At 30.1% G+C, this 27,314-nt stretch overlaps 6 protein-coding genes and 1 long non-coding RNA gene across 13 annotated transcripts; 5 read left to right on the forward strand and 2 right to left on the reverse strand.

The window, feature by feature from the left end:
• The first annotated feature begins 102 nt into the window (after positions 1 to 102).
• On the forward strand, positions 103 to 4,699 carry LOC132907882 (general transcription factor IIH subunit 1). Its single transcript, XM_060961343.1, has 7 exons — positions 103 to 305; positions 591 to 792; positions 905 to 1,061; positions 1,141 to 1,686; positions 1,764 to 2,091; positions 2,162 to 2,337; positions 2,416 to 4,699. Exons 1-7 carry the CDS (start codon positions 152 to 154, stop codon positions 2,536 to 2,538), a joined length of 1,686 nt encoding a protein of 561 aa, XP_060817326.1. The 5' UTR covers positions 103 to 151; the 3' UTR covers positions 2,539 to 4,699.
• Positions 4,700 to 5,338: 639 nt separating this feature from the next.
• LOC132907863 (uncharacterized) lies at positions 5,339 to 13,724 on the forward strand. 4 transcript variants are annotated; one of them, XM_060961305.1, is made up of 9 exons: positions 5,339 to 8,825; positions 8,956 to 9,368; positions 9,503 to 9,529; positions 9,626 to 9,763; positions 9,836 to 9,957; positions 10,025 to 10,149; positions 10,241 to 10,524; positions 10,615 to 10,797; positions 10,884 to 13,724. In XM_060961305.1, exons 1-9 carry the CDS (start codon positions 5,450 to 5,452, stop codon positions 11,133 to 11,135), a joined length of 4,920 nt encoding a protein of 1,639 aa, XP_060817288.1. In that variant the 5' UTR covers positions 5,339 to 5,449; the 3' UTR covers positions 11,136 to 13,724. The 4 variants fall into 4 exon arrangements, with proteins under 4 accessions (XP_060817288.1, XP_060817289.1, XP_060817290.1 ...); XM_060961306.1 differs by having other exon boundaries at positions 8,959 to 9,368; XM_060961307.1 differs by lacking the exon at positions 9,503 to 9,529.
• Positions 13,725 to 14,126: 402 nt separating this feature from the next.
• Positions 14,127 to 18,905, forward strand: LOC132907867 (caprin homolog). Its single transcript, XM_060961317.1, has 6 exons — positions 14,127 to 14,284; positions 15,200 to 15,418; positions 15,502 to 15,849; positions 15,965 to 16,738; positions 16,823 to 17,117; positions 17,190 to 18,905. Exons 1-6 carry the CDS (start codon positions 14,171 to 14,173, stop codon positions 17,426 to 17,428), a joined length of 1,989 nt encoding a protein of 662 aa, XP_060817300.1. The 5' UTR covers positions 14,127 to 14,170; the 3' UTR covers positions 17,429 to 18,905.
• Positions 18,906 to 19,042: 137 nt separating this feature from the next.
• On the forward strand, positions 19,043 to 21,343 carry LOC132907872 (POC1 centriolar protein homolog A). Of its 3 annotated transcripts, XM_060961331.1 has the most exons (7): positions 19,043 to 19,296; positions 19,500 to 19,851; positions 19,941 to 20,151; positions 20,284 to 20,366; positions 20,442 to 20,483; positions 20,562 to 20,840; positions 20,912 to 21,343. In XM_060961331.1, exons 2-7 carry the CDS (start codon positions 19,504 to 19,506, stop codon positions 21,203 to 21,205), a joined length of 1,257 nt encoding a protein of 418 aa, XP_060817314.1. In that variant the 5' UTR covers positions 19,043 to 19,296; positions 19,500 to 19,503; the 3' UTR covers positions 21,206 to 21,343. The 3 variants fall into 3 exon arrangements, with proteins under 3 accessions (XP_060817314.1, XP_060817312.1, XP_060817313.1); XM_060961329.1 differs by having other exon boundaries at positions 20,284 to 20,483; XM_060961330.1 differs by lacking the exon at positions 19,043 to 19,296 and having other exon boundaries at positions 19,311 to 19,851; positions 20,284 to 20,483.
• A 42-nt stretch (positions 21,344 to 21,385) lies between these two features.
• Positions 21,386 to 22,584, reverse strand: LOC132907883 (copper transport protein ATOX1 homolog). Its single transcript, XM_060961344.1, has 3 exons — positions 21,977 to 22,584; positions 21,821 to 21,896; positions 21,386 to 21,632 (listed from the first exon to the last, which is right to left on the reverse strand). Exons 1-3 carry the CDS (start codon positions 21,986 to 21,988, stop codon positions 21,502 to 21,504), a joined length of 219 nt encoding a protein of 72 aa, XP_060817327.1. The 5' UTR covers positions 21,989 to 22,584; the 3' UTR covers positions 21,386 to 21,501.
• A 377-nt stretch (positions 22,585 to 22,961) lies between these two features.
• On the reverse strand, positions 22,962 to 27,287 carry LOC132907869 (SH2B adapter protein 1). 2 transcript variants are annotated; one of them, XM_060961318.1, is made up of 6 exons: positions 27,008 to 27,287; positions 26,454 to 26,854; positions 25,453 to 26,333; positions 25,177 to 25,376; positions 24,845 to 25,096; positions 22,962 to 23,868 (listed from the first exon to the last, which is right to left on the reverse strand). In XM_060961318.1, exons 2-6 carry the CDS (start codon positions 26,798 to 26,800, stop codon positions 23,731 to 23,733), a joined length of 1,818 nt encoding a protein of 605 aa, XP_060817301.1. In that variant the 5' UTR covers positions 26,801 to 26,854; positions 27,008 to 27,287; the 3' UTR covers positions 22,962 to 23,730. The 2 variants fall into 2 exon arrangements, with proteins under 2 accessions (XP_060817301.1, XP_060817302.1); XM_060961319.1 differs by having other exon boundaries at positions 23,833 to 23,868; positions 24,761 to 25,096; positions 26,454 to 27,286.
• LOC132907885 (uncharacterized) lies at positions 23,739 to 24,102 on the forward strand. The gene is made up of 2 exons (XR_009658273.1): positions 23,739 to 23,860; positions 23,989 to 24,102. It is a non-coding gene; the product is annotated as an uncharacterized LOC132907885 (long non-coding RNA).
• Positions 27,288 to 27,314: the final 27 nt, after the last annotated feature.

The raw sequence follows: 27,314 nt of genomic DNA on the forward strand, positions 1-27,314 counted from the left end.
TAAATATCGGGATATACTTATCCTAATAACATTACATATGGTTATATATTCATAGTTCTTTCTTGTAAACATAACATACTTATTTTTAAATATATTTTTTAGGATTGTATTTATCATTTTTAGAAGAATTATATTATATATTACATCCACCATGACTACATCATCGGAAGATGTTCTAATGCAAGTAGGACAAGTTCGTTATAAAAAAGGAGATGGTACTTTATATGTCATGAATGAAAGAATAGCCTGGATGCTTGATAACAGAGACACTGTATCAGTCAGCCACAAATATGCTGACATTAAGTGTAAGAACATTCGTGTAAAGATCAAAATAATGTTCAATAAAAAGATTATTAAAGAAAACTTGCTTTGCTATAACTTTACTACATGTTTTGCTTTCGATGTACTAATAATTTAATTATTTATATCTATCTCTTTACGTTTACTTATATTAAGTGTATATTTATAGTTCAATCTTTTTTGTTTAAAAGAGCAGTAAAATTTGAAAATTATCAAAAGGAAAATTTATATTTATTGATATTAAGTAACTCTTTGAAATTTAATATATTACACTATACCTTTTTTTGTAGTACAAAAGATATCACCAGAAGGAAAATCAAAAATACAATTACAAGTTGTATTACATGATGGTTCATCATCTATATTTCATTTTGTAAACAGAAATGGGCAAGAGGCACAAATTAAAGATCGTGATGATGTAAAAGAATTACTTCAGCAATTATTACCAAAATTTAAAAGAAAAGTAAATAAAGAATTGGAAGAAAAAAATAGGTAAGGTATTTCATATTACAGTGATATTTATATCTATATTATTTATATACTATCATATACTATACTAAAATATATCTATATCATTCATATATTAAAATATATTATTTAACAGAATGCTTCAAGAAAATCCTGTACTGCTTCAGTTATACAGAGATTTGGTTATTACCCAAGTTATTTCATCTGAAGAATTTTGGTCACAACATGCTGCAGAATATACCCAAGCTAAAAAAAGTCAAAGACAAGAAATAGGAGTAAATAGTGCTTTTCTGGTAAGAATTTTTTGCTATTAAAATACAAATCACATACTAGAAGAATAAATTAATGAATAATTCAATACATTATTTATAGGCTGATATAAAACCACAAACTGATGGTTGTAATGGATTGAAATATAATTTAACTGTTGATATTATAGAATGTATATTTAAGACTTATCCAGCAGTAAAAAGAAAACATCAAGAAAATGTGCCTCATAAAATGTCAGAATCCGATTTTTGGACAAAATTCTTTCAGTCACATTATTTTCATCGAGATCGTATCAATGCAGGGACCAAGGATCTTTTTACCGAATGTGCCAAAATAGATGATCAAGAACTTAAAAAAGATATTCAATCGGGTATTGATGATCCATTGGTGGATATAACTTCTTTTGAGGATCAAACTCTAGATGATAATTATGGGAATGGACCTAGTAAATCTGACAAAGTTTCAGGAAATATTGTACATCAAAGTATGATTAAGAGATTTAATCAACACAGTATCATGGTTTTGAAGGCCAGCACTGCCAAGCAATCTACACAATCCATTCAACCACAATTAAATGGATCAACGCCATCAGCAAGTAAAACTACAACACTGTCTAATCAGTTAGATGAACAACCAAAGACTAAGAAAGTAAAGTTATAATATACATATACATTTTAATATAAAATAATACATCCAATAACAATATGTATATATTTTAATTTCAGCTTAGAATACAAGAAAAATTAATTTATGATGATCTTGATACCACTCATGATATTAATACAAATAATAGTGCACCATTAAATTTGAATCATATAGACAGGTATTTACATGGTCCAGTGCCAGGATATGGTAATACGGAACCGACGTCTGAAGAACTTCTTATGACATTAAATCAATTAAGAAAGGAAGTAAATGGTTGGCTGACAGGAAATAGTATACCAAGGCAATTAGCAACATCATTAGTTAGTCCAGCTGCAGCAGTCTCTGCCTTAGGAGAGTTAACTCCAGGTGGCTCTTTAATGAAAGGCTTCAGAGAAGAAAGTCTTGGACGTGAGTATATATTATTAATTGTAAATCGAGTTGATTAAAATATGTAATATGTCGTTTATGTCAATTACAGAATTAATACCAAAGGATTTAGAAAAAGAACTACGTAATGTATATGTGTGTACATGTGAACTTTTAAGGCATTTTTGGCGAAGTTTCCCACCTACTACTCCACAGCTTGAAGAAAAAGCTATTAGAATGCACGAAGCATTACATAGATTTCATTCTGCTAAACTTAAGCCTTTTGAAGTAAGTTCTATAAATTTTTCACATTCATTGGTTTACGTTATTTTTTTCACAAGAAATGTTAGATGTTTTCTTTTTTAGGATCGTGTTCAACGAGATTTTTCTGCTGTTAGTCAACATTTAACAAGTCATTTAAATCAACTATTAAATACAGCATATAGAAAATTCGCAGTTTGGCAACAACGTAAGATGCAAATGAGGTAGCCATTGAATAATTTGTCGTACAATTAAAAACAACGTGAATAAAGTAAAGCAATATTGGTCATCCTATATATATTGCATTTTATAATGTTACCATAATTAGGGATTAATATGGGTGTATTTCACAAAAACCAAAGCTGAATCATGTCATGTATCCTATGCTGCCACATACTGTTTATTTATTTTTACAAGTAATTGTGTTTATTATTGTTTTAAAATTTTCACAAATATTTTACTTTGATCCATCTGCAAGCGATATTTCATTTCATTAATATTTTCATAATATAGCATATAGTTTATTTATTTACTTTTCATAGGTTATTGTATATCATGTTGCACGTCTTATATTAATCAATGGTTGATATGATGAAGCTACAAAATTTTAAGAATTTAAATTCATAAAAAAATATATTACATGTAGAATAAAGTTAATATTTATAAATTCTCAAAAAAAAAAAGCTATAATTGCGTATGGAACGTCTAAAATTTATAAAATGTAACTACGTAGATCAATGTGTGTTAAGAGAAATATCTATTGTACGATATCAAAGTAGCTGTGATACCGCCACTGTATTATTAAGATGTATTAAGAGGTAAATTTCGTCGTTTTGTGAATGTTTATTTCTACATTATAAATATTCCTATACATGTTAATGGATTTAGAACATCAATCTTTTTCTTGGTATATTATAATTATATGAACGAAGAGTATGTTCTATAAAAAGTATAAACGAAACAAATATTGTTTACCTAGAAATTTACGAACTATTAATGCACAGTGGCATCAGTATACTTTTTACGATATCTGCGATATACTCAACTAAGTGTCTTAATTGTTGAATCCTATTTTTTTTTTTTTTTTCTTTTTTTTTTTTTTTTTTTTTCCTTATATATTATTGGGTAAAGCAATTTGCAATTCGAGATTTCGTAAACTGCCTGCTCACTTTCTCTATAGTAGCAATAATTTGGCAGTTGCCGAGATGAGTGATATCTAACTAAATCAGTAAAAAACCTTTGAGATCATACTCGGAAGTTACGCTATGAATACTATTATAATATCGATTGTAAATATATTCTTACATTATCATTACAATAAATGTTATTATTATGAATTATTATTTAGTTAATAACATCCTATTAAGTGACTAATTGCTCTTGTTATTAAAATATCAAGTTCATTAAAATATAGAATTACGCTACTGATCAACAAGTTATACATATGATGTACTCATTGTGTACGTGTGTGTGTTGGGTCTCTTAAATCTTATCTAAACTTTTAATTTTCATTTAAACTGTATACATAATAAGATAAGAAAAATTTCAACAAGTTTAAGGTATATCCTTACTTGTTAATGCATAAAAATAGCTATTTCTCAGGAGAAATGAAATTGCTTACAAGTAAGCAAGTTATCAAGGAGATAGGGTATATCGAGTGGAAAAATATTCGGTGCTGAGTTTCTTGAAAAATCCCGCCTGTTGATCCCTTTCTCTAATCCTTAGACAGTAGATGGCGCAGTTTATTGTTGATTTCGTTCAAAATGGCGGCCTGTAATGGGCACTACGGGGTAATATTGTTCAATTCCCCGCGATAAATGAGCCTATGCAAAATTAACTCGCCACGGTGTATGTGCGAGTACCGAGTCTAGGGTGTATCCGGAATGTACACTTTTCTTCGAATGGTCAAATCATGTGAGCGCAATCACAGCGCCAGCCGATCGAGTGTCGTGCATTGGCCAAGTTTGTGTAGCCATATTTATTGTGTTATTCGGCAAGAAGTTATACTATCTTATACACCGGCAAATGTAATTGATAGCGAAGACATATGGCTATTTATTATTAAAGGTAAAATCATCGTTTCAGCATTCGCTTTTAATAAAAAACGTGGCGATTTCATTACCCCTAATGAATGAAAAGCGATTATATGAGTATACATGTAAAACATTTAAGGACCTTAGTACCATAGGACATGAAAAGACGCTACATTGAGTTCTTTCCGATTCTTTAAAAGCGGCGCACATTTGTTGTTAGTTTCTTTTTAGACCACTGTTTCTACAGTTTACAAACGGTGAAACTTGTGCAATGCATTAAAGTTCATATCTGTTTCTCTTGTTATTCTTAGTAGCACACATTGTGTTGTGCGATGCAACGAGGATTTTACGAAAAAGTGAGTATTTTTTTTTGTTAAAAATATAATTATGTGCTAATGTAATTTCAATTAGTTAGTTTATGTATTTATTTAATTGCAATACTCTAAACGAACAAATGAAGATTGTGATAAAGAAATTGGTTATATATCCATTGTTGTGATGTATCACTTGACAATTTATGTACTAAATGACGTTGAGATGGTATATTATACAATTGTATATTAAATATTTTTAAAAATATTTTTATAAAGTTTTCTTCACTATATTAATAATACTTGTGCAAATAATATTATTCTTCCTGTCACAAAATCTTTTATTAGTCACAAAACCTAATTGCTAATTACAACAATGTCATATTAGTATTTTAAATAAAAAATCAAGTGTTTAAGTATTTTATATAATACAAAATGCATTATATATATAAATAAGCAAAAATAAAAAAATGAGCAAAATATTTATAATTCATTCTATATAATACTTATTTTATGTTTAATTAAATTGTAAGACTGTGTATTTTTCCAGAAAAAGATGGAGGAACTATTATATCATATTGTCAGTCCTAATTATTGGATAAAGATATATATATATATACAGTGAAAAAGTTTTTGGTAGTTCTTTTCTATCTATATACAAGAAATAGACGTACAAAAGATTTGACAAAGAGTTGTGTTATGAATGTCAATAACTATATGTGTAACATTTCTACATATAAAGGCCTGCTGTACGTGGACCAAGCAGGCTAGGCACTACCGTGCCAAGCTTGGGTAATGGATCCCGTTCGTCCGTGGTATGCATCATATAATCGTCTTACTGCAAGTAGTGCTACCAGTACATTTCAACCAACGACTTCAAGCACAAGCAGTGACTTTGTATCTCATCATTTAGCAACAGCTGCTACTCAAGCAGCTCCTTCAACAACAACGTCACAATTACTTTTACAAGCTGCTCATACAACAGCAACTCTGGCGGGTCAGCCATCTCCATTTAACCCAGGGGGGTTTTTGTCTCCACCCCCTGTGGGATATGATGTTTTTACACCATTGTTTCATCATCCTAATCCTAAACAAGCACATTATGTTACTCAACATAGACAAGCTCTTGCTCAGGCACAAGTGTCAGTAACAAAACAAAATACTACAACAGAATCTGATATTCCTGTATTAAGAGAAAATTATAGTTCAGCACATCAACCAACGTTTTTTGAACACCAGGGTGCAGCAACATCACCTACAACATCTACATTGGCTTGGACTCATCAGAACAATACACAACTGCCTAGTCCATTTGGTATTTTGCCTCATGAAAGTGTTGTTCCTTCATCTCCAGGACCATCTACCACAAAGCCAGCTAGTGGTGTTTATGAAAACACGTTTAATTCTCAATTTGCTACAACACAAACTATAAATAATTTAAATTCTCAATTATCTACATCTTCTGTTCCTGCTGCAGATTTTAAATCATCTAATTTCCCAGATAATAAAAAATCAGTAAATGTAAGGCCTCAATCACCAGCAGTAAATGTGAAATCAGTAGTATCTACATCACAAACAAACAGCAATCAAAATTTCTTTCAATCAGTACCTACTACATTTAGTTCCGAAACGTTAGCAAATAATTATTCCACTGGAAATGGTAATCAAACTCCAAATGGGAAAGTGCAACCTGCTCTTCAACATCAACAATCATGCATTGTTTCAACTACAAATAATGCAACCAATAAAGAGTATAGAATTCCTCAACCACCTGCTAGGTCAGTTGCATCAACAACTATATTTTTAAATACATCTGTCAGATCTGTGTCTTCACAAATTCAAGATAAACAGTCCACACGAAATTTTGCTTCACCTCCAAATAAAGCAACTTCTACATCTCAACAGAACATACAAACTAAAGCACAGACAAAAATCTATCCAGAATTAAATACACATAGTAGTGAACATAGACGAAACGAACAACCATCTCATGATAATACTCAATCATCTCCTATCAGCTTTTCCATCATGGATTCACGTGGTTTGAATTATACTGCTGGGAATAATACAAATTGTGCAAACACTAGTGGAAAACTCAATAATAATCAAAGAACTCAATCAAATAGCAACTTACAGACTCATTCTCAACAATCACAACAACAGCAGCAATTTCATGTGTTAAGCCAACAACAACAACAGCAGCAGCAACAAACATCATATAGACATTATCTAACAGGATCTACAACTGATCCTGAATATCATCACTCAGGAAGATCAAAATCTGCAACTTCCACTGATTCTGCTTATTCGTCTAACAATTCAACACAAAATGGACCTGATTGTAGTGTTGTTGTACCAAGAAGACCAAGTCCATTGCAAGCGCATTCGCAAGCAAGTCCATTAGGACATGTTCCAAGCCCTGCTTATCCTATGTATAATAGTCCAATGGCTACTATATCTTCTCCTTCACCTTTACAACAACATACAGAAAATGGAAATCAATGTTCAAGTGGACCACCATATAAAGGAACTGTTCAACAAGTTACCCCACCATCACCATTAGATGTTACTGTACCACGACCGGCGTCTCAAGGTCAGGTTGTTTATTCATCAGTTATCACAAGAGCTTTAGGTACTGCTGAAAATAAAACCAATTATAACACAGATAGCAAAAATTATGATAGACAGCAACAAGATTTTTCACAAACCCAAAAACAAATTTGTTGGGAAAATGATAATCGACAAGCAAATAGTCATAGAAAATTTTCCGTTACTCTATATACTGGTGGAAATTCTGAAGTAAATCCTCAAACCTTGCCAGTTCAACATCAAGTACAACGAGTGTTAAATGTTTCTGATAGACAACAATCATATTTTGACTCCAATCAAGTAACTCTACAAGATTTAAGTAGTTGTAGGGGAGATCCTATGAGTATAGTAAAGAATTTGCAGACATTACAACAAGGTTCTTGTCAAGTACAACAGCAACAACAAACTACTGTGTCTGTTACTCCAACCGAACAACAAAAGCAAGTAGAAGAACGACGCAAAGTAGATACTACAAATAAGAAAAGAAAGAGTTTAGAAAAAAGTGGGCATAATTCTTCGAATGAAATAAGTGGAACAACAACAATGACAGAATACCTAAATAGGATACCACCACCTGCACATCATAATACAAATCAACAACAACAAAATGGTTATTTTGATTTTGAAAGATGGAATTTGCCTCCACCTCCTGCTAAAATGTTTCCTGGTGCAACAGGTGCTTTCAGTTCACAATCAACTTTGCATCATTCAAATAATTTTGTTGGTACTCCAGCACATCAACATCAATCTTTGATGGTATCTCATCATCATGCTCCACCTCCTATTCCATATTTCCCTGCTTTTCATATTCCACCAAGCCATCATCATTCACACGAATTTCAGTCTTCTGTTGAGATTACTCCTATTGGTTTTAGTGAAAACACAGCAAATCAAAATACTAATTTTAATCAAGATATTAGAGATGATCAACCTAAAGTAATTGTTCCTAACATTGAAGAAGAACTAGGTTTTTTACAACAAAGTCAGCAACCAATTCAAACCATGAATATCTTAAATAAAGATTTTAAACAATCTAATAAAGATCCTAATTCAGGATTTATGACAAGTTATTTGAAATTTTTACAAGGTGAAAGAGAACCTTCACCTCCACCTGCAATACGTGGTGGTAGGAAAGCAACTTGGAGCAGGTCAAAACCTTATATTCCTGTAGAACCTAATAGATCAATAGAAAGTTCAACAAATGAAGAAACAGTAAAGATGCAATCAGAAAAACCACCTCCACCTAAAGAAACACCAGTAATTGATTATACCAATGATCCACGTTATTTTCCTTTACCCAAAGAACGGAAGAAGCAGAATTTTGATTCAAGTGATGATGGTTTTACTAGCGATGATGATTTTCTATTTCCGCCTAAAAAATCAGATAAAAAAGTATCAAATACGAATACTTCCAATGTAACAGAAATAATAACTATGAAGCCAGAAGGTAAATCTAAAAAAGGGAGACCAATTAAACCTGGAGGACCAACTGATAGAAAAAGAAGAGCTGCAGCAGCTGCTGCGGCAGCAGAAGCAGCAGCAATTACCACAAGTGGCAAAATTTCCAAAAAGCATGAAGAAGGTAATATGTTTATATATATATATATCCTTTTTCTTTCCTTTTTCCAGATCAAGATATATTTCGTAATTGAATAATTATATGTATATATATATATATATATATATATATATATATATATATATATTTGTAGTAGATCCTTTACTTTTACCTCCGAGGCGTGAAACATCTAGAAGAAAGGCGAAGGAAAAAACCTCGGTAAAGCAATTTTTAGATCGACAACAGGGTATAGATTATTTTGATAATGATGAAGAACAAGGTGATTCTGATTCTGATCCTGCTTGGACGCCCGCTGTAAGATTAGTTGGAGATGAGGAAGAAAAAAAGAAAAAACGTGGGAGACCTGTCATTACTAAAAAAAGTAGAAAAGTTCTGGAAGAAGATGATTATTTTTCCAGTGATATTGTTATTTCAAAGAAGTCTAGTAGAAAAAAACATGAAACCCCATCCAAAACTTCGAATGTTACTGGAAAACTGTCTTGTAAAATAGACGAAAAACTTTTAGCGTGTATCAGTGATGAAGATATTGATATTTCACCATTTAAGGTATATAATATAATGATTTTATTATTATATAATTTCGATTCTTGTATACCAAACAATACAGATTATAAATATTCATCACCATATATATATGTAACATAAATTATATTTGTAATATATTCTTATATTGCATGCAGCATTTTGAGGATGAACTAGATGACGTGGTAACTTTTTATATGATTTTATAAAACAAGATCAGTAAATTTTAATGAGATGTTTTAAATATTTAATTTTTTGTCATTCTATCATATGTTTTTCAGTCAGGAGAATTTGTCGTAATCAAGGCAGATTTAGATGAAGAATATCCTCCACTTTGGAGAATAGATGGCAAAACGTTACTGCAAAAATATGAGCCATTTAAATCTAATGGCAAGACTTTATATCGAAACATATCTACGGTAATACATAATAAAATTTTGGAGAAAGTTCGTTTCTTTCCTATTAATGTATACATATCAATTATGTTTTAGTACTCGGGTTGGGCACCGCAAAATCGGCATATATATCAACAAGTTCCAGTAAAATTTTGGCAACAAGGCAAAACAGAAACTGTAGTAGAGTTCTTGAGAGATGAAATGATTATTGATGATAAGTAAGTTCTTTTTCATTAATATTTGAGAAATACATAAACAAAGAAATTACCACTCTTTTCTTTTTAGCGAATGCATTGACAAATCTATGAAGGACACTGAAAAATATCAAGATAACTTTGAAGTGTATGTTCAGACATTGATTTCACAAGCTTTGGACTCTAATTTTCTTACTGAAATATTTCAAGAGCAAGGTATAATTTCTATTCAATATTAAAATAATATTATTATATGTGTATAATTTCACATACACAGTTTTTATTTAATTGCTTTTGATCCGAGCAGATGACTATTTCTTATCAAACGTTAAGACTGTTGATGAAGTAACAGAAGAAAGGAAACAGCGGTTTCTGTCTACAACAAAATGGCGTTCAAATGTGATAAATGCAATATCAACTTGGCCATGTCTTAACGTTCTTAAAGATTTACCATTTACTGAATATAAAGGGAAGTCGTGCGCTGGGTGCCAACAGCATAAGATTCATGCTAGAGTTCTATTGTATGGTCAACCATATAATGCAACTACATTGGAGGGTTCTCCGCCTGATCCAAGGATACCTCAAGAAAAGGTATTTACATTATTTTTCCTTTATTGTTCATTTTTTTATAAATACTGTTAAAAGTTTATTGCTATAATTCGCTAATCATTTAATTCTTAGGATTTTTTATTATGTCGAGTATGTCAAGCAAAGGTAGCTCTATACAATAAAGTAGCACATCAAAAGTATTTGACGTTTTTGGAGTGTGCAAGAAGAGTTGCAGATAAACGAGTAGAAGATCCTCTTAAAGATACCACAATAATATTAAACGAATTATTAGCAGATGAAACATGGTTAAATCAAGTAAGTAAATAGTAAATATCTTGTTGAAAAACTTTATACTGCTTGAAGGTTAATTATAATAATTAAAATAATATGCTTTTTTTCAGTTATTTAAGGAAGTTAGGACAATCTGGGCAGAAATAGATAATTTGGAACATCAAGCAAAAATAAAGTCAAATTCAAGATCAACAATATCTTCGACAGTGAATAGTGCAGAGGAAACAAATGAAAGTGTTTCAATAACACAATCATCTGGAATGACTGCTAATATTTCGGATTCACAGGTGCCTACACAAAAAACCGAAAGGAATTCTGAAACAGTGTCTTGCGATGTGCAAATGAGCAGTATACCATCTTAGTGGTGCTACAATAATCGATATTGGTTTTATTTCATACAATACCTGAAGACCATTAAACATATAGTGGTATATCGATTTAATGGACATGAAGTTAATACCAGTCTTGAGACCAAACAATTAAGTATTGTATTTTGAGGATGGTAAATATTTAAATTGAGTTAATACAATACGCTGTGACGGATGGTGAAGATAAATATTAATGTGTAATCAAGAAATTGCAGTTATAGTGATAAATAGTAGTGAATGACAAGGTAAGTAAAAAGGTGACTTGCGTATAAACATCAGACATATGTAAAATATTCATCCCCGCGTAAGAATTAGAAGTGAGCCCGAACTTTGCCATTGTAATAGCATGATAATAGAGATTTACGAATGTTTGTGTGCATAGACATTTAGTTCTAGCATTTGTATCGTGATAATCTTATGTAATAACAAGGTCTGATACATTAAGATCTGAAGAAGAAATATGAAAGACAAATGATTTTAAAATATAAAGTGATAAGATATGATATATAAAACATCACGACCTTCTGTAATATATTTACATACATCACACTCTCTATACTTATGAAGGTCTGTTTTCTGCAAAGTGCAGAAACTGTTATACTGTTTGTTCCTGTAATTGTAACTTCTAAATTCATTGTGAATTTTCTTTATAAAGTAGCTTACATCTATCTTTTTTTAATGATTTGACAAATTTAAAGGTTATTTATATGCACGTTAATTTGTATATAAACAGATCATGTAACTACAAAATTTACACATATAAAATACATTCAAAATATTCAGAGGTGTTCCAAAATAACATTGTCTTAATAAAATATTTCATGGCGAATGCAATATTTTGAAAACGTGCATTGTTTTACATATAGAAATCATTAGAATTTTGTAGAACATTTGTATATAAAAATAGTTTTAAGAAGATTAGGAATACGTCCTATGCACTTTTGGTTCATCATGTGTTGATATGGAAATTTTATCAATTACATGTATTATATCTTCCATTGTAACAGCTTAATAATTCAGTACCAAGTTTCTAAGTTCTTCCATTCTTCCATCTTAAAATAACTTTTACAGAATAATTCCATTCTCATTTTACGAAATATGAACAAAATATTATCATCATTTTAGATCATTTATTTTTGTGAATAATCTTGTAACTTGCAACATGCGCATATTATGTATGAAGTATGGATGAATATTGCATAAAAAAATGTATCTATTTTCATAAAAATTCTGGTAATATCAGTGCTTTAAGATCTCTGATCTAATGAGCGAAATTACATTTTTTACTACTTATCCTATAATCAGAGTTTACATCATATCTTCCTTTTCAAATCTTACATAATAATCAATGAAAAGTAAACAAATTGTTAATAAATAACATATAAAATTGAATCAAAATTTGTTTTCCTTATTTAGAAGCGTCTAAGTTTCTAATATATCTTTCAAAATTTAATAATTATGATATAATTTTATTTTATTTAGTAATTACGTAAATTTAATGATGTAACTATTAAAACAAGCTTTACTTTATTAGAATATTGTCAAAAATTTTGAAATATAAATATATTTTGTCATTAAGGACGCTTCTATAGATATCTATCAATAGTTAATAGAAAATTAAGAATAAAGTAATAATTGCTAACAATTTTTCTGTATATTAAATGTTATACTCCAAATTATATTATTATTATGTTAAAATAATTATTGTTTCATTTTTACTATAGTGATTATTATTATTATTGCTTAATTCTTAAGTTTCCGATCTGTTCTTAGCTTTGTTAAGAAAAAAATTCTCTAAATATGAGAGTGGTGATATGCGTGTGTGGCGCGATGTATTTTTCAAAGACGATATATCAAATTATATTTGTAAATTATAAAAATATGATGGTAAGAACAGAGAGGGGGGCGATGACTGCTATGATAAAGCTATAGAGTTTTAGACATCTTTCATATGCTACAATAAATTGAAATTATTGTATTAATGATTGTCGTCGGGTTACCGAGTTGTATAATAAATTATTTCAGAAAACTATTAACTTGAAACCTAAAAATGCGGGCATTTGGTCATTGACGCAATAATAATAAAGGAATGTATACAGTTACAGAATATTTTCTTTTTAGCAAATGTGCCATGCAATATTTCATATCGATAAAGAAGCCGGTGCTATATATAGATATATTTATTTATCGTCAAAATTATGCAATTAACAATATTTCAATCGTTTCAGTTGAAAATGCATGAGAGCGTTATCAGTCATTTGTTTCTACGAAAGTAACAAAAAATTATAAATTAAAATATATATAGCACTAGCTATAAAATGTTATTGTCAACAATGTAGAAGTTAATATTGTTGTATTGTATTCTTTTTAAAACAGAAAAGTGTATGTTTATTTGTTCAATTGTAAACTTATTAATTTCTAAATCATGATGAAGATCAAGCATAGTCTCTTAATCATGAGGTTACAGTATTTCTGTTACTACGATTTAAAAGTGAAGATATGATAAAAAAAATAGCGAAATATTACTTGGGTAATTTATGTTTTTATTAATCCTTTTTCAATAAAATGAAAAATTTTACACAACATATTGTTAAATTGTCTATCTCTACTATTATATAATGCTCATTGAATACATGGTTTTATAAATTTCTATTTTTAATTGTTTATTTTATATGTATATATTTATAAATGCTTAAAATGTATTTTATAATATGAAACGGTAAATTCAGCTAACTGTTTCGTATATTGTCATTACAAAATATATACATACAGATAGTATTATTAAAGAAAATTTAATAAACACTTATTATTTTGGTAGAATTATAATATTAATGACAAAAATATATACCAATGTTATATAATTTACATAGTTTTGATGTAAAGGGTTCTAAAAAAAATTGTTACAATACTGAAGTAGAGGTTAAGTACAAGATCAAAATGAGCATGCGCTTATGTTCGCTTCTCTTTCCCCGTTCCCCGTACCTCCGTTACTATTCTGATTTCCAGTTCGCGTTTGTTGCCCGTGAAGGATGCCTTCTGCCAACCCTAAACTAGAAAAACAGGCCTCTACGGAGACCGTAGAACCTATACGCCAAGCAATTATCGTTATCGAGCATAAGATACGGAATCTTGAAAAGCGTAAGGTAAGTACTTGTATAATATATACGTAAATAACGACAAGAAAATTATCTGTCAGTTGATAGCTTTTACGGTGCAATCCGCCATGATTGGATACGCCATGTGCTCACGCTTGAGATTTCATAGGTATCTAATGATTATATTATGATGAATTAACCCTTGTTATTACATTTTCGTATTGAATCTTTTTCATTAAAGTTGAATTAAAGCAAAATTAATTTTTTTCCTACGATTGAACACCTAAATTCCCAATCGTGAACCTCGTGTCATGGCGGTATCTTCTAAAGATGTGCACAAAACTTTACGTGACACGCTTACGAGCCGCTACCGGTAAATTACATTGTGCAATGATATCTTTTGTTTAATATAATGTTAAAAATCTAAATATGAAATTCAAATACATGTATTACGTTTTAATGTGTAAGAAATTCTTTATTTGCCCCCGTTTATAGTACTTGCGTGAATCAGTTTTCTGGAACCATACAACACTATAAGAAATTATGAAACAAATTTAGTTTCTTTTTTACATAAAGAGTAGATACATATGTAAATTTTTATTTAAAGTTAACAATTATTTAGACGCAACATTCTTTTTATGTATATTATCGTTATTTTAAATTATGTATATGTATGCGCACACACACGCGTGTATATATAGAGCATATGTAATATGATGTATGATGTATATCACTGGAAAATAATAATAAATTGATATTCTTTGTATAAATTACTTTTATTTATTTGTGTGTGAGCGCGCCTGTGCCCTTATATACATTTTTTAAATAGTATATGATATGCTTGTATTATATACATATGTATTATATGCATATAATAATTTTCGATTATATACGATTAATTTTATTGTTTATATTACTATATTTTAGAAATACAGTAAAATTAATAGCATATGTTACATTTAGGGAAAATTAGAATCATATAGGGATCTGCAGAAGAATGGAAGGGAACTAAATGCAGATCAGAAAACAGCAGTAGCCAAATATGACGAAGTATTACAAACATTGGATATTACGAAGGAACTGTATAAGCAAATTGTTGGAATTGCACATGATGCAGTCAAACAGCAAAAGAAGTTGGCAAGGAAGGAAGCAATTGAAAGAATGCAACAAGATATTGCAAAGGTATAACTTAAGTATGATTTTATAATATAAGTAACTTGTATCAGTCTATTAAATGTTTTCAAAATATTTACTAATTATCTCAGGTGAGAGAAGTTCTTCTTATACAAGATGCACTAATGAACATGGGTACAGAATCTGTTAGAGAAGATTTTCTTGCTGGAAAAAATGGTGCTGTAAAATTATCAGAAGAGGATTTAAAATACTTGGACAGCTTGTACAATGAAGTTATGATGAAACATCATAGAGAAGAGAGTGAACCAACATTCCTCCAACAAGTGCAAAAAGTAGCAGAACATTATGTAGCCATTGTTGATGGAAAACAAAGAGAGGTTGTTGGTACAACTTACAACAAACTAAAGGAAATTATTACTTCCATTAATCAGTGTGGCTATTTTGATCAAGTTCATGAAACTGAAGCTGTAGTAGAAGAAGTAAGTCAAGCATATTTATGTATTTTTGACATTTTAATGATTAATTTATGTAAAACAAAATATAATTAAACAAATGAGAAATGTATTAAAAAGTATTTCATTAAATTCTTCACAGGTTACAGAGGCAGTTGCAGAAACACAAATATCAGAAACACCTGTACAAGACCAAGTCAATGAAGAATATAATACCAATGACAGACACATTCCACCTGAATCCATGATTCCAATTCCTAACTTCCCAGTACAAGTCGCTCCTCTCCCTGTTGTTTCTGGCACTACACCAGTTTCTGGCCCCATTCCTGTAGTTGCACAACCCATTCCACATCCAGCTGCACCAGTTGAAACATCTTACTACACAAATGCAACAGGATTTGTTCCACAACCGCAACCACAACAGCAAGCCCAACAAACTCAACAACAACAACCACAAGCTCCTAGAATTAATGACGTTATAGGCACACCAAATTTCTTTTTCTTGCAAGAATCCGAACTTGATTCACCAGATGTTACATCACAAGCACCGATTGTTTCACACATTCCTGCTGCTGTTAATGCACCTATTCCTTCACAAACATTTACAAATCAAAACTTTGCAAATGCACCGGTAGTAGCACAACCAGTCATATATCAACATCAACCACCACAGGATATGTCCCACATTCCTGGATTTGCTAATCCTAACCCACCTCCACCTATTCCAATGCCACCCTCTCATCAGCAACCAAATATGCAGTATAGTCCTCAGCATCCTACCAATTTTCAACAGCAACCCCAGCAACAGCAGCAGCAGCAACAACCACAACAACAAGCTCCTTCACAACAGATAACACAACAAGCGCAAAACCAAAATTTTGAGCATCAACAAGAAAGCCAACAACAACCTGCTGAAGTATATTACGAATATTATATTACCAGTAATAAAATATATCATATTTTATAATAATCAGAATACTAAAATACTAGTCTTTTCCAGGAAAAAGTTGAAGAAAATCAAGATGAAACAACAACAGCACCAGAATCAGAAATTGAACAACCTACTGAATCTGTTGATTGGTGCCAGATGACTGAAACTAACGATTGGAATCAAACAGATCAATCACAACAATCTGCTCAAGATTCACAACAGACACAGCAACAAACATCTCAGCAAACTTGGGGTGATCAACAACGTAGTGGGTATAGAGGTAGGGGTGGAAGAAGAGGCAATTCTAATGGTTATAATGGAAGAGGTAGGGGCGGTTATCAACAAAATGGACGCGGAGGACAAGGTATAAAATATTAATATTATTATTAGACGGCGAAATTTAATACATTTGATTAAATAATAATTTTGTACTTAGGAACATACTATCGTAATGATAGTAACTATCAAAATGGTTATCAACAACGATCCTGGGGGAATAGCGAGGGAAATAGCGGTTACAATTCTGGTTATAAAAGAGGTGGTGGTGGATCAAGAGGTGGAGGTCCACGAGGTGAGCGTGGTATGGATAGAGGTGGTCGAGGACAGTTTCGCGGCCAAAGGGGTGGGAATCGAGGCGGTTATGCGCCTCGTGGTAAACCCCATACGCAGCAGTAATAAAAATGCGATAGATTAATACACAGTGAAACAAATAATGTTGTAAGATCATAATTCAATTGTCTATTTACGAAAAAACCTAAGTCGTATCCTTAATACGTACAAATACTTCGAAAAAATAATGCACCGAATCGTATACACGAATTTTAGTATGTAAAGTAGCAATTTCAACGTTCCAGATCGTTATTTGATAGATCTTGTAAATGATTAATTATATTCATACATATTAAGTAAATAATATTAAGAAAAAATATTGATACTTATATAAGTTTACATTTTTAAAATGTTGCATTTAATTAATGTGATAAGAAAGGTTGATTTTGGGAAGAAGATATTTTGGTACATTTGTTTGCGGCTTAGGATATTTCCTAAATTAGACATTGAATACAAAAATTTTGCATTTGAATTTGGTATCCACAATTATCAAAAGAAAGATCTATTAACATTAATGAAAAAGTTATGCAGACGTAACATTGTGATATAAGAAAAGATCAACCAAATTTAGAAGCGTGAACCCACCATGCAAGTATTATTGTGTTGTGACAGAAGGCAGTTTTCACAGGGCAACAACAGCTAATCAACAAAGATTAGAAAAGTAATTTTATTATAAAAAATATTTAAAAAAATGAGAACTCATACAAGCATTTCACGCAAAGACACAAGGATGTATTTAACGAATAACGTTAAAATGATTACACAAATAGATGAACTGCACGACCATCTCTTTGTCTTGCGGCGCATCGTTCTAGAGAATTTTTTAAGATACCAGAAAAAAGAGGATACAGTGAGCAATGCCTTCTAGTACTATATATCTTCTTGACTTCATATTCCATTTTCGGTCTATGAATCTGTGAAGTATTTAGAAAGTTAAAGTTGTCGAGATTTAGTAGTTGGGAAAATGAAAGATTAACGTAATACATGAATACATAAAAATGTTTTTCATAAAACGTGTTTCATGATTTCTACTAATTACGTCGCTCCCTCTTCTGTTTTTTCTGTGTGATTCCAAAATTCTATACGGTCGCCTACGCAGCTGGCCAAGTAAAAGAGATTGCAGTGCAATGTCAAGTTTATGAAGCAACATTACCTGATTTTTTTATCGCAAAATATATATGATTATTTTTAAAAATAAAAAGCGATAGTGCGGAGCTTTAGCATGTAAGTTGAGTGTACAATTACTGACTAGAGGCAAAGAAAGTGCATTTGAAAAGTGCGCCATTGACAAAAGCCACGCTCACACCGCCAAACACGTGATGAGGAGTACCGTATTGTATTTCGTTTGTATATTTGTGTTTAATCACCTCCATCTACAGTTATGTTCAACTATCCTATGAATACCTATGTATCTTCCAAATAAAGATCTAATTCAACCCTGCTAACTAGCCTACCTATCGTACTCATTGTCAACATGAGAATCGTTTCATTCTTCAGCTTGTTCTCAAATAAAAAAATCGAATAAAGTATTTGATTAATCATATTTTATTAACAGTGTGTATTCTTTGTTGCTTTCTCTTTTTCTTTTTTGCTTTAAATAAAATTATGGAATATTTATACTATTGTTTTAAGACGTACTGTTATTGTAAATGAAGTAACTATTTGAATTTCGTGCTTTCCAATGCCTGAATGACAGTACTTTAACTGATTAACGTAGTGAAAATTCGTTTCAAATTAAACATGGTTAAAATCTTGTAATATTTGGTATATTACATTTAAGTTGATATATAGTGTTTGTGCAAAATATTATATCTCGATATTTATAATAGAATTGTATATACATATTTTATATATTGCGGATATAACAAAATGCAAGTGCATCTATGAAACAATTATAATACGGTTATAACGATAATCAATGTGATTAAACAGAGGTAATCACTTTTTTTTTTTAAATTCATTAAGATTGAATCAATAATATTTAAAATATACGTATTATTATTAAGACAGTATATATAGTACTGAATACTTTATACGTACGCTAATTAGTGCATTTAGGTTAAGGATATTAATAATTTTTCTAATACTATGTGAAAATATTTTGTTAGAATTTTACACAATTTATTTATTGTATTAGAACGATGATCAGAACTGCTTGCGATCCTACAATAGAAAAACACTTTAAAGGCCATGAAAATACTATCACAAGCTTATGTTTCCATCCTGAAACTACTCAATTAGTATCAAGTAGTTCAGACAAAAGTATAATATTATGGAATTTGAAAGAGTCTGTAAGAGCTTGCAGATTCCTTGGGCATAAAGATGTAGTTTTTGATGTCACTTATGCACCATCAGGCGAAGTCATAGCTAGTGCTTCCAAAGATAGATCTGTTAGAATTTGGGTACCTAAAATAACAGGACAATGCTTAGATTTTAAAGCACATTCAGGAGCTGTTAGATCAGTACAATTTAGTCCAGATGGGGAAAAGGTGCTTATATTTTATATGATGATAGAAGTGATAACTTACTTTAATACATATTTAATTTTATATGCATATATGTATGTTTTTATAAATAGTTAATTACTGCATCAGATGACAAAAGTGTTAAATTATGGATGGTATGTCAAAGAAGATTTCTTATGTCATTTACGTGTCACACAAGCTGGGTCAGATGTGCTAGATTTTCTTCTGATGGTAGACTTATAGTCTCTTGTAGTGATGATAAAACAATAAAATTATGGGATGTCACAAGTGGACAATGTATTAGAACCTTTAATGATGTAAAAGGTATATCCTATATTTATATTAAAAGCTATTAGAAACTATTAGTTTTTCTTTCTTTCTATCTATGCATGTTTAAAAAATGTATCATATTCTATTAAAAATGTTTAAATACAAGTTCTCAAACATCTTTAATAGCTTATTCTACACATGTGGAATTTCACCCAAGTGGTTCTGTTATTGGATCAGCAAACATAATTGGCTGTGTGAAATTATATGATGTACGTACTGCTTCTTTATATCAACATTATGCAACTCATAAAGATTCAGTAAATATGATAAAATTTCATCCAAAAGGAAACTTCATATTAACTGCATCTGATGATTCAACAATGAAGGTATATTGGATTCTTTTTTATAATGATAATTAATTTAGTAACATTTTTATATTGCATTTATTAAAAACTATAAAATAGGTTTTAGATTTGTTAGAGGGTCGCCCAATTTATACACTTAAAGGTCATGCAAACGGTACTAGTGTAACATCAGTAACATTCTCTTCTAATGGAGAATTTTTTGCCTCTGGTGGTACAGATCATCAATTATTAATGTGGAAAACAAATTTTGATAAAGATGATGTTGCTAGAAAAATGTCTCGGCATTTAGTTTCACCTGTTAAAGAATCAGAATCAAATATGAAGGAAGAAAAATCACATAAAGATGATGATATATCTGGAGGAGAGGAAGAAGTAGAAGTAACTATTATTTTGAGATTTACAATCTATTTATATAATATTTTATAACTTAAAATGTTTTATTGTTTTAGTCATTACATGAGAAATTTGATACTATAAATTTAAAAAATGGAAGACTTCGTTGTGAAGTACCAGATACTGGAGTATTAGATGGCAATATAGAATATAAAGTCATAAATATGAGAAATCAAAGACCTTTTGAAGAAGGGCGTATTGTGAATATATCACACTTATCTAAAGAATCACCTGGTACATGTTCTAGTAAAATAGTAGATGCACTTAATGAGCAAGTACAATCTTTAAGTGATGCTGTTACCATTTTAGAACAACGTTTGTCAATACTAGAAGAGGAATTAAGAAAATAACTTTTTGTATTTTATTTATAAAGTTATTTAATTATATAATTGAATAATAAATATTTGTAAGATATATATTTAAATTGTACTTAATATGTATCTTTTAAGGTTAATTATTTCAAAATACAATACAAATTTTTTAATTGATTTATCAGTACAGTGTTATAACAATGAATTTTAGGTATACCCTTTTTGTAAAATTTGAGATTTTAATGTAAAAAGCTACATACAATACAATAATTTTATAGAAGAATGAAAATATAAATTTTAATATAACAAAAAGTAACATTAAATCTAAAGTACAATTATTTTTTTATTCCTAAAAATTGACATGACTTTCCAGTTTTCTTAATAACTTGTAATATTTCATCAGAAGGAAGTGCAGATGTTACAGACACCTTGTTTCCTTGTAGATCTACCTGCACATTGTTAATACCTAAAAATAAATTCTAAATCAAGCAATTTTTTAATGCAATAATATTTCCATATGTTTTTGGTATTTGACATTCTTTGTCATACAATTTAAATTAATTATTATATGTTTACTAAGAAAAAAAATTAAAAAATAAAACACTTCCAAATTTAAGTAAAATATATAAATATATAATAAACTTGAAACCATACCTTCCTTCTTATTAAGTACATTTGTTACAGCGGTGGCACATCCTTCACATGTCATTTCTACATTAAATTCGTGCACCTTAAATTTGTATTGTTTAACTAATATGCTATTAATTGTAAATTAAAAATTTAATTATTATAAATTAGTAATTTCATTACCTGAGATGCCATACTGATAATCGTTTGTATTTGTTAAATCAACCCAGCACGATATATCAATTGTATAATTGTGTACTGTATCGCAGAAAGAAACGAGCCTTTTTTATTGAACCGGAAATAACTCTAATCTAGTACTTAAAATGATAATATAATAGCAGTAGCTATTGGATGTTTAACATGTATTCAGAGAATTACTTGTTTTCAATGACGTATTTATAACAATGGCTGATGTTATTTTTATTAACCTATATGACTAATGCTAAATACAATAATAAAAAATAATTTTTTCATTTAAATGATAATATATTTCGTTATACAAGAATTACACGTGATTTAATTGGCAGAACATAGATATATTTTGCAATTTTTCAAATAAGAAGGTTAATGTGCGGATGATAAGTCTGGATTACCATAAAATATTTACCTAGAAGTTTACTAATTTAAGAGAAACATAATTTTTTTAGTAATAGAATGCACTAAAAATATATATCATAATTAAATAATTTAATTTTTATGCTTTTTTGTTTATGAAAATTCAACATATTTTCGTACATACGTATTCTAGTAATAAATTCTGTTCAGTCACCTCAAAGTTTAAATGTAATCTTATTAGTACACCATTTTTTTAAATACTGAATTGTTTTTATTAAAGATAGATACTTTTTTTTTCTTTCTCTCCTCTTAAAAGTTCACATTTAGTATCAATATAAGTATTAATATAATCATACATTTACCTATAATTTAATTTTGCACATTCAGTAATATTGCTCTATGTCATGATTATGACTAACTTTTATATGCTTATCAATTTAATAATACTCTCTTACATTAACATTTACCATAAAATATAGTGATATATTTTAGAATAACATATAATTATATAAGTTGTAATGCATTTTATTTTTATTTAGATTGAATGTTGTAATTAAATTATTGAGTTAATTATTATGACTGAATTATTTATATATACCACATAGACTCTCTCTCTAATTTTCTGACTTTTTTAAATCAAACTTTATTGGTATGATCTATATATAAGTATTATTTAACAATATATTCTACAATTCATGTAGGAGGAAGGATAGTCATAGTAAAGAGATTGTCTGTAATAGTTTTATATATAAAACAAGACTAACTTTCATATACATTTACATGTTTTTTTTATATATATTCTTATGTAAGTACATACACTTAAGTAAATTAATTGGTATAATGGACTGTGTTCTATAGTTTCAAAATATTTCCTCAATTACTTCAGTAAAATAAAGACAAAGGCTGTGGTCTTTTAGTTTTATGATATTTTAAATATTTTATAATACTTACAATGTTTATTATGATTTATATGATAATTTGAGCTGATATATCTGAACGTGCAGAGAATACAACTGATACAATCTTGTTATAAATTTCATTGAAATTTTGAAATAATTTATATACATCATTTTAAAAATGATTTATAAAACAATTATATTTCGAAGATTATGTTTTGATTCCAAAATTAGGTAAAAACATGTTAATAAATATAGTTGTTGAAAACGTCATCTTGCAAGATTGGAAAAGTTGGAAGCAGTTGATTTGAAAAAATACATTGTTTACATAGGAGAAATAATACACTTTTGTATAACACTTTATGATAACAATAATAACTTCAACTTAAAATTATCTTGCTTTGTAGGATAAGTTGATAGGGAAACTATTTAATCTAAAGGACCAACTGGGTTGTAGCCTGATGGTAGAGTATTATGAATCCATCGTCAAAGAAAACTATAAGTATTTTGAATTGCTCTACCACTAGATGATGATGAACTTTGTTGTTCTGTAACGTTGTTTTGTTGTTCCAGTCTTTCCAGTGATTCTGTACGTGTTCTTATAGAACCGCCATATGTGCGTACCTGTATATTAACATATATACATTTATTATGTTTAATTTAGTTAAGTTATATTTTATCTTAAATTTTCTGGATTTGTAAGAAAATTCTATATAGTAATAAATTAATTATTCGTCCTTTCAGCCATTAAGATGAACCAGAAATTTTAAGAATACTGTACACATAAAAGCGAGCTCCTTGTCCCACGGTCATATTTATTGAGCACCATTGTCTCTTATATTAATAAAACTCTTTAATTGTTGTTGAGAATTGTTTCCAATACTAATTACATATATATATATATATATATATATATATATATTTAATTCAATTCTGTTAAATTTCCACATTCGGACTGAAAGTTTGATAATATATACATTTGACGTGAAATTAATAAAAAGACATTATAAATAATAAAACAGTAACAATAATTTAAAAAGCAATTATTCTAACTGAAATAATAAAATTGTAAGTATGGAAACCTTGCATCAATTTATTTTGAAGGTAAGACAACAATTTCTTTTATAAATCATAACAAAAGAAATAGTAAATATATTGAATTATTGAGGAAATATTCTTATAGAAAATCCTTGATTTTAGAAAATGATTAAAAAAAAAAAATAAATAAAAGAAAATATATTCACATATGTAGTATAAATTATCATTTCTGTATGTATGTGTATATGGATACAGAATATACAGTATGTATGTATATACATGTATACAGAAATGATAACTTATACTAAAAAGTATATTTATATACAGTGATAATTAAATATTTATAAAATAATCCGAATATGGACCTACATGAAGTATTAAAAATTGGTACCTTTATAATGATATAAATATCAATTTAGTATGGTATATATCACCAGCTGTACGAAAAATGGGTGCATCATTTTATTTATTTACTCACTGTCTGTAGATTAGACTTCAGACTGTGGGTGTTAGCCACTCGCGTTCACTCAAGAGGAGTTAGACTTCCACTGCTGACTCTTACTTCTCTTGGCTCTGGAGCAGCTGGGGGTCTCCTTTCTTGTAACTGTTGTTGATTTATTCCAGATGCATTATGATGTCCTGACCGTGTTGCATCAGTCGCCACAACAAATTCTGTGAGAGTGACATCTGCTGTTCCACCGGATTCAAGAGGTATGGCATTCCGACGAAAGTGTTCAAGCATATCATATATAGCAGGAAAACAAAGATGCTGAACACGACAATGTCCCTGATCGTTTAATGTCATACGCAAATGCTGCAGTAAAGGTGAAAAATGAATTATTTTAGATGACTATAATTAAATTTAAAATAATATAATCAAAGGAAATAATTTACTTTTGCTCTGCCTTGAAAATTAAAAGTTAATACAAATTCTCCTTTTCTTGTTTCACTTTGTCGAACAAGAAATACACCATGACCATTAGCAGCACTATGTAAAACAAGCTGTGCTGCATCTGATCTAGGCAGGGTCCCATGAAACCATGGATATTCTCTTAAACTGCTAGATAAATCTAATTCACCATCATTTGCATTCACTACAACAAAATTGAATTATTTATAACATACAAGTTATATGATCTTAAAAAGTACTTATAAATAAATTTATCATACTTTGTTCAATATCCTGTTGTGATGAACATAATTCCAGATTACTATTACTTCTTATACGTAGTCTAGGAGGTATTTCTGGAGGATTGCCACCTATTTCATCTCCATGTTCATGCGATGTAGATCGGGAACTTTTACTTGTAGAATTAGTTCTTAATCTATCTCCTTCACTACCAATAGCTAATGAACCATGTCCTAAGGAATCTCCAGTAACATCTGTTCCAGAACTAGGATTAACAGAATTTTGTTGTACTGTGCGCATACAATATTTAATAGTAGCTAACCATGATCTCATATCATTTGAATCATGAGCTTCGATTACAAATTCCATATTTTGTGTTTTTAATACAAAGGTATTTTCATGATCTGGCATTTCTAGTGCAGTTGTTTCCCTGGCTTCAGTTATTGCAGAACAAAAGACACCACTACGTGGTTTTACTGCTTTTGGAGGAGAATAAAATTCTAACATATATCCACCAATTGCTTTTATTAAGGCAAGTCTAGATTTCTCCCATTTTTGAGTTCCATCAATATTTTCTCCCATTAAGGAATTAACAATGCCTTCTTTTCTACATTCCACCACAATCTTTGAAAGTTTAGCTTTTGAATGCTTATCTCTACGATGTTCACTATGAGATAATTCCACTTCATCACTTTGCTGCTTATGGAAGAAGCTTTTGCCCTTCTTAAGCCCTTTAAAGGATAAGCGGCGGAAAAATGGTTTGTGTGCAGGCTTTGGTGATATTGCATCTCCATCATGTTCAGAGTAATCACTGAATTCTTCATGAGATGATATACGAATAGGAGCATTGTTGTTTTGGCTTATAACATTAACATCTCTATCATTACTTGCTATATGCCTTGTGTCATACAAAGATGGTGATCTGGCAAAGTAATTAAAAAGATTTATAACATTTTTATACATTATTCTCATAATAGTGTACATATTTCAATGACTTAAAAAAGTTATAAAAGCAAGCAAAACATATCATATTACGGCATACCTAATCGTACGACGTAGGTATTCGCTTTCAAAGTGTTCACAAAAGCTTTCGACAAATTTTCTTAAAAAATCACGATGGGAAAGATTCGATCTTGCACTTTCTGGTAAATTTAAACTGACGTAGGTACAAAAGGCCTTAGCAAAATCAGAAGCCGAAGCGCGGGCGTGTCTCTCACAAAATTCTATCCAACCAGGCGCAGCTTCAGGCGACACGGCAACCGCCGGTGCCGTTGTTGTTGTCGGCGTAGCCGTCGTCGTCACTGTTACAGCTGTCGTCGTCGTTGCCGTTGTTGTTGATATTATTGTACTCGTTGTTGGTGTCGCCGCAGTTATGGTATAAACACTCATTACCGGCGTGTGCCTCACCAAGGGGGCTAAAGACCTCCCCCTGCCACTATACAACTACCGCAAAATTCTTAATACAATTGCAGTACTCTATGTATAGAAAGCACACGCGCATACATACATATATACATATATCGAATTTCTTCGTATGTATAGACCAAATACAAGACAATGTACTACTGGATATTGTTATTTTCTGAGTGTAATTACCGGTGCAGTGATTCAACAACAGAATCCACTTGCTTCAGGGAAAGATGAATAGATATCATTCCCTCCAAGTAATTGACCTTTCTTTTTTATCGTTCTTTTCTTTTCCCTTCGCAGTGAATTTCCGTGAAACGAATAACAATTGTTTTAACAAATTATAATTCGTCGGTGCATTTTCGGTTTTCTTTTTCTATTCGTGTAACCGGTATCTGACTCTCATGTTTGATTTTCTTAAATTTTGCGTAACAATATCTTTGTTTCGCGGAAATATTTTTACCGACATTATGAAATATGGAACCGTTAAAACTAC

Source organism: Bombus pascuorum, chromosome 6 (assembly GCF_905332965.1).
Source record: "Bombus pascuorum chromosome 6, iyBomPasc1.1, whole genome shotgun sequence".
In the NCBI taxonomy this organism is placed as follows: Eukaryota; Metazoa; Arthropoda; class Insecta; order Hymenoptera; family Apidae; genus Bombus; species Bombus pascuorum.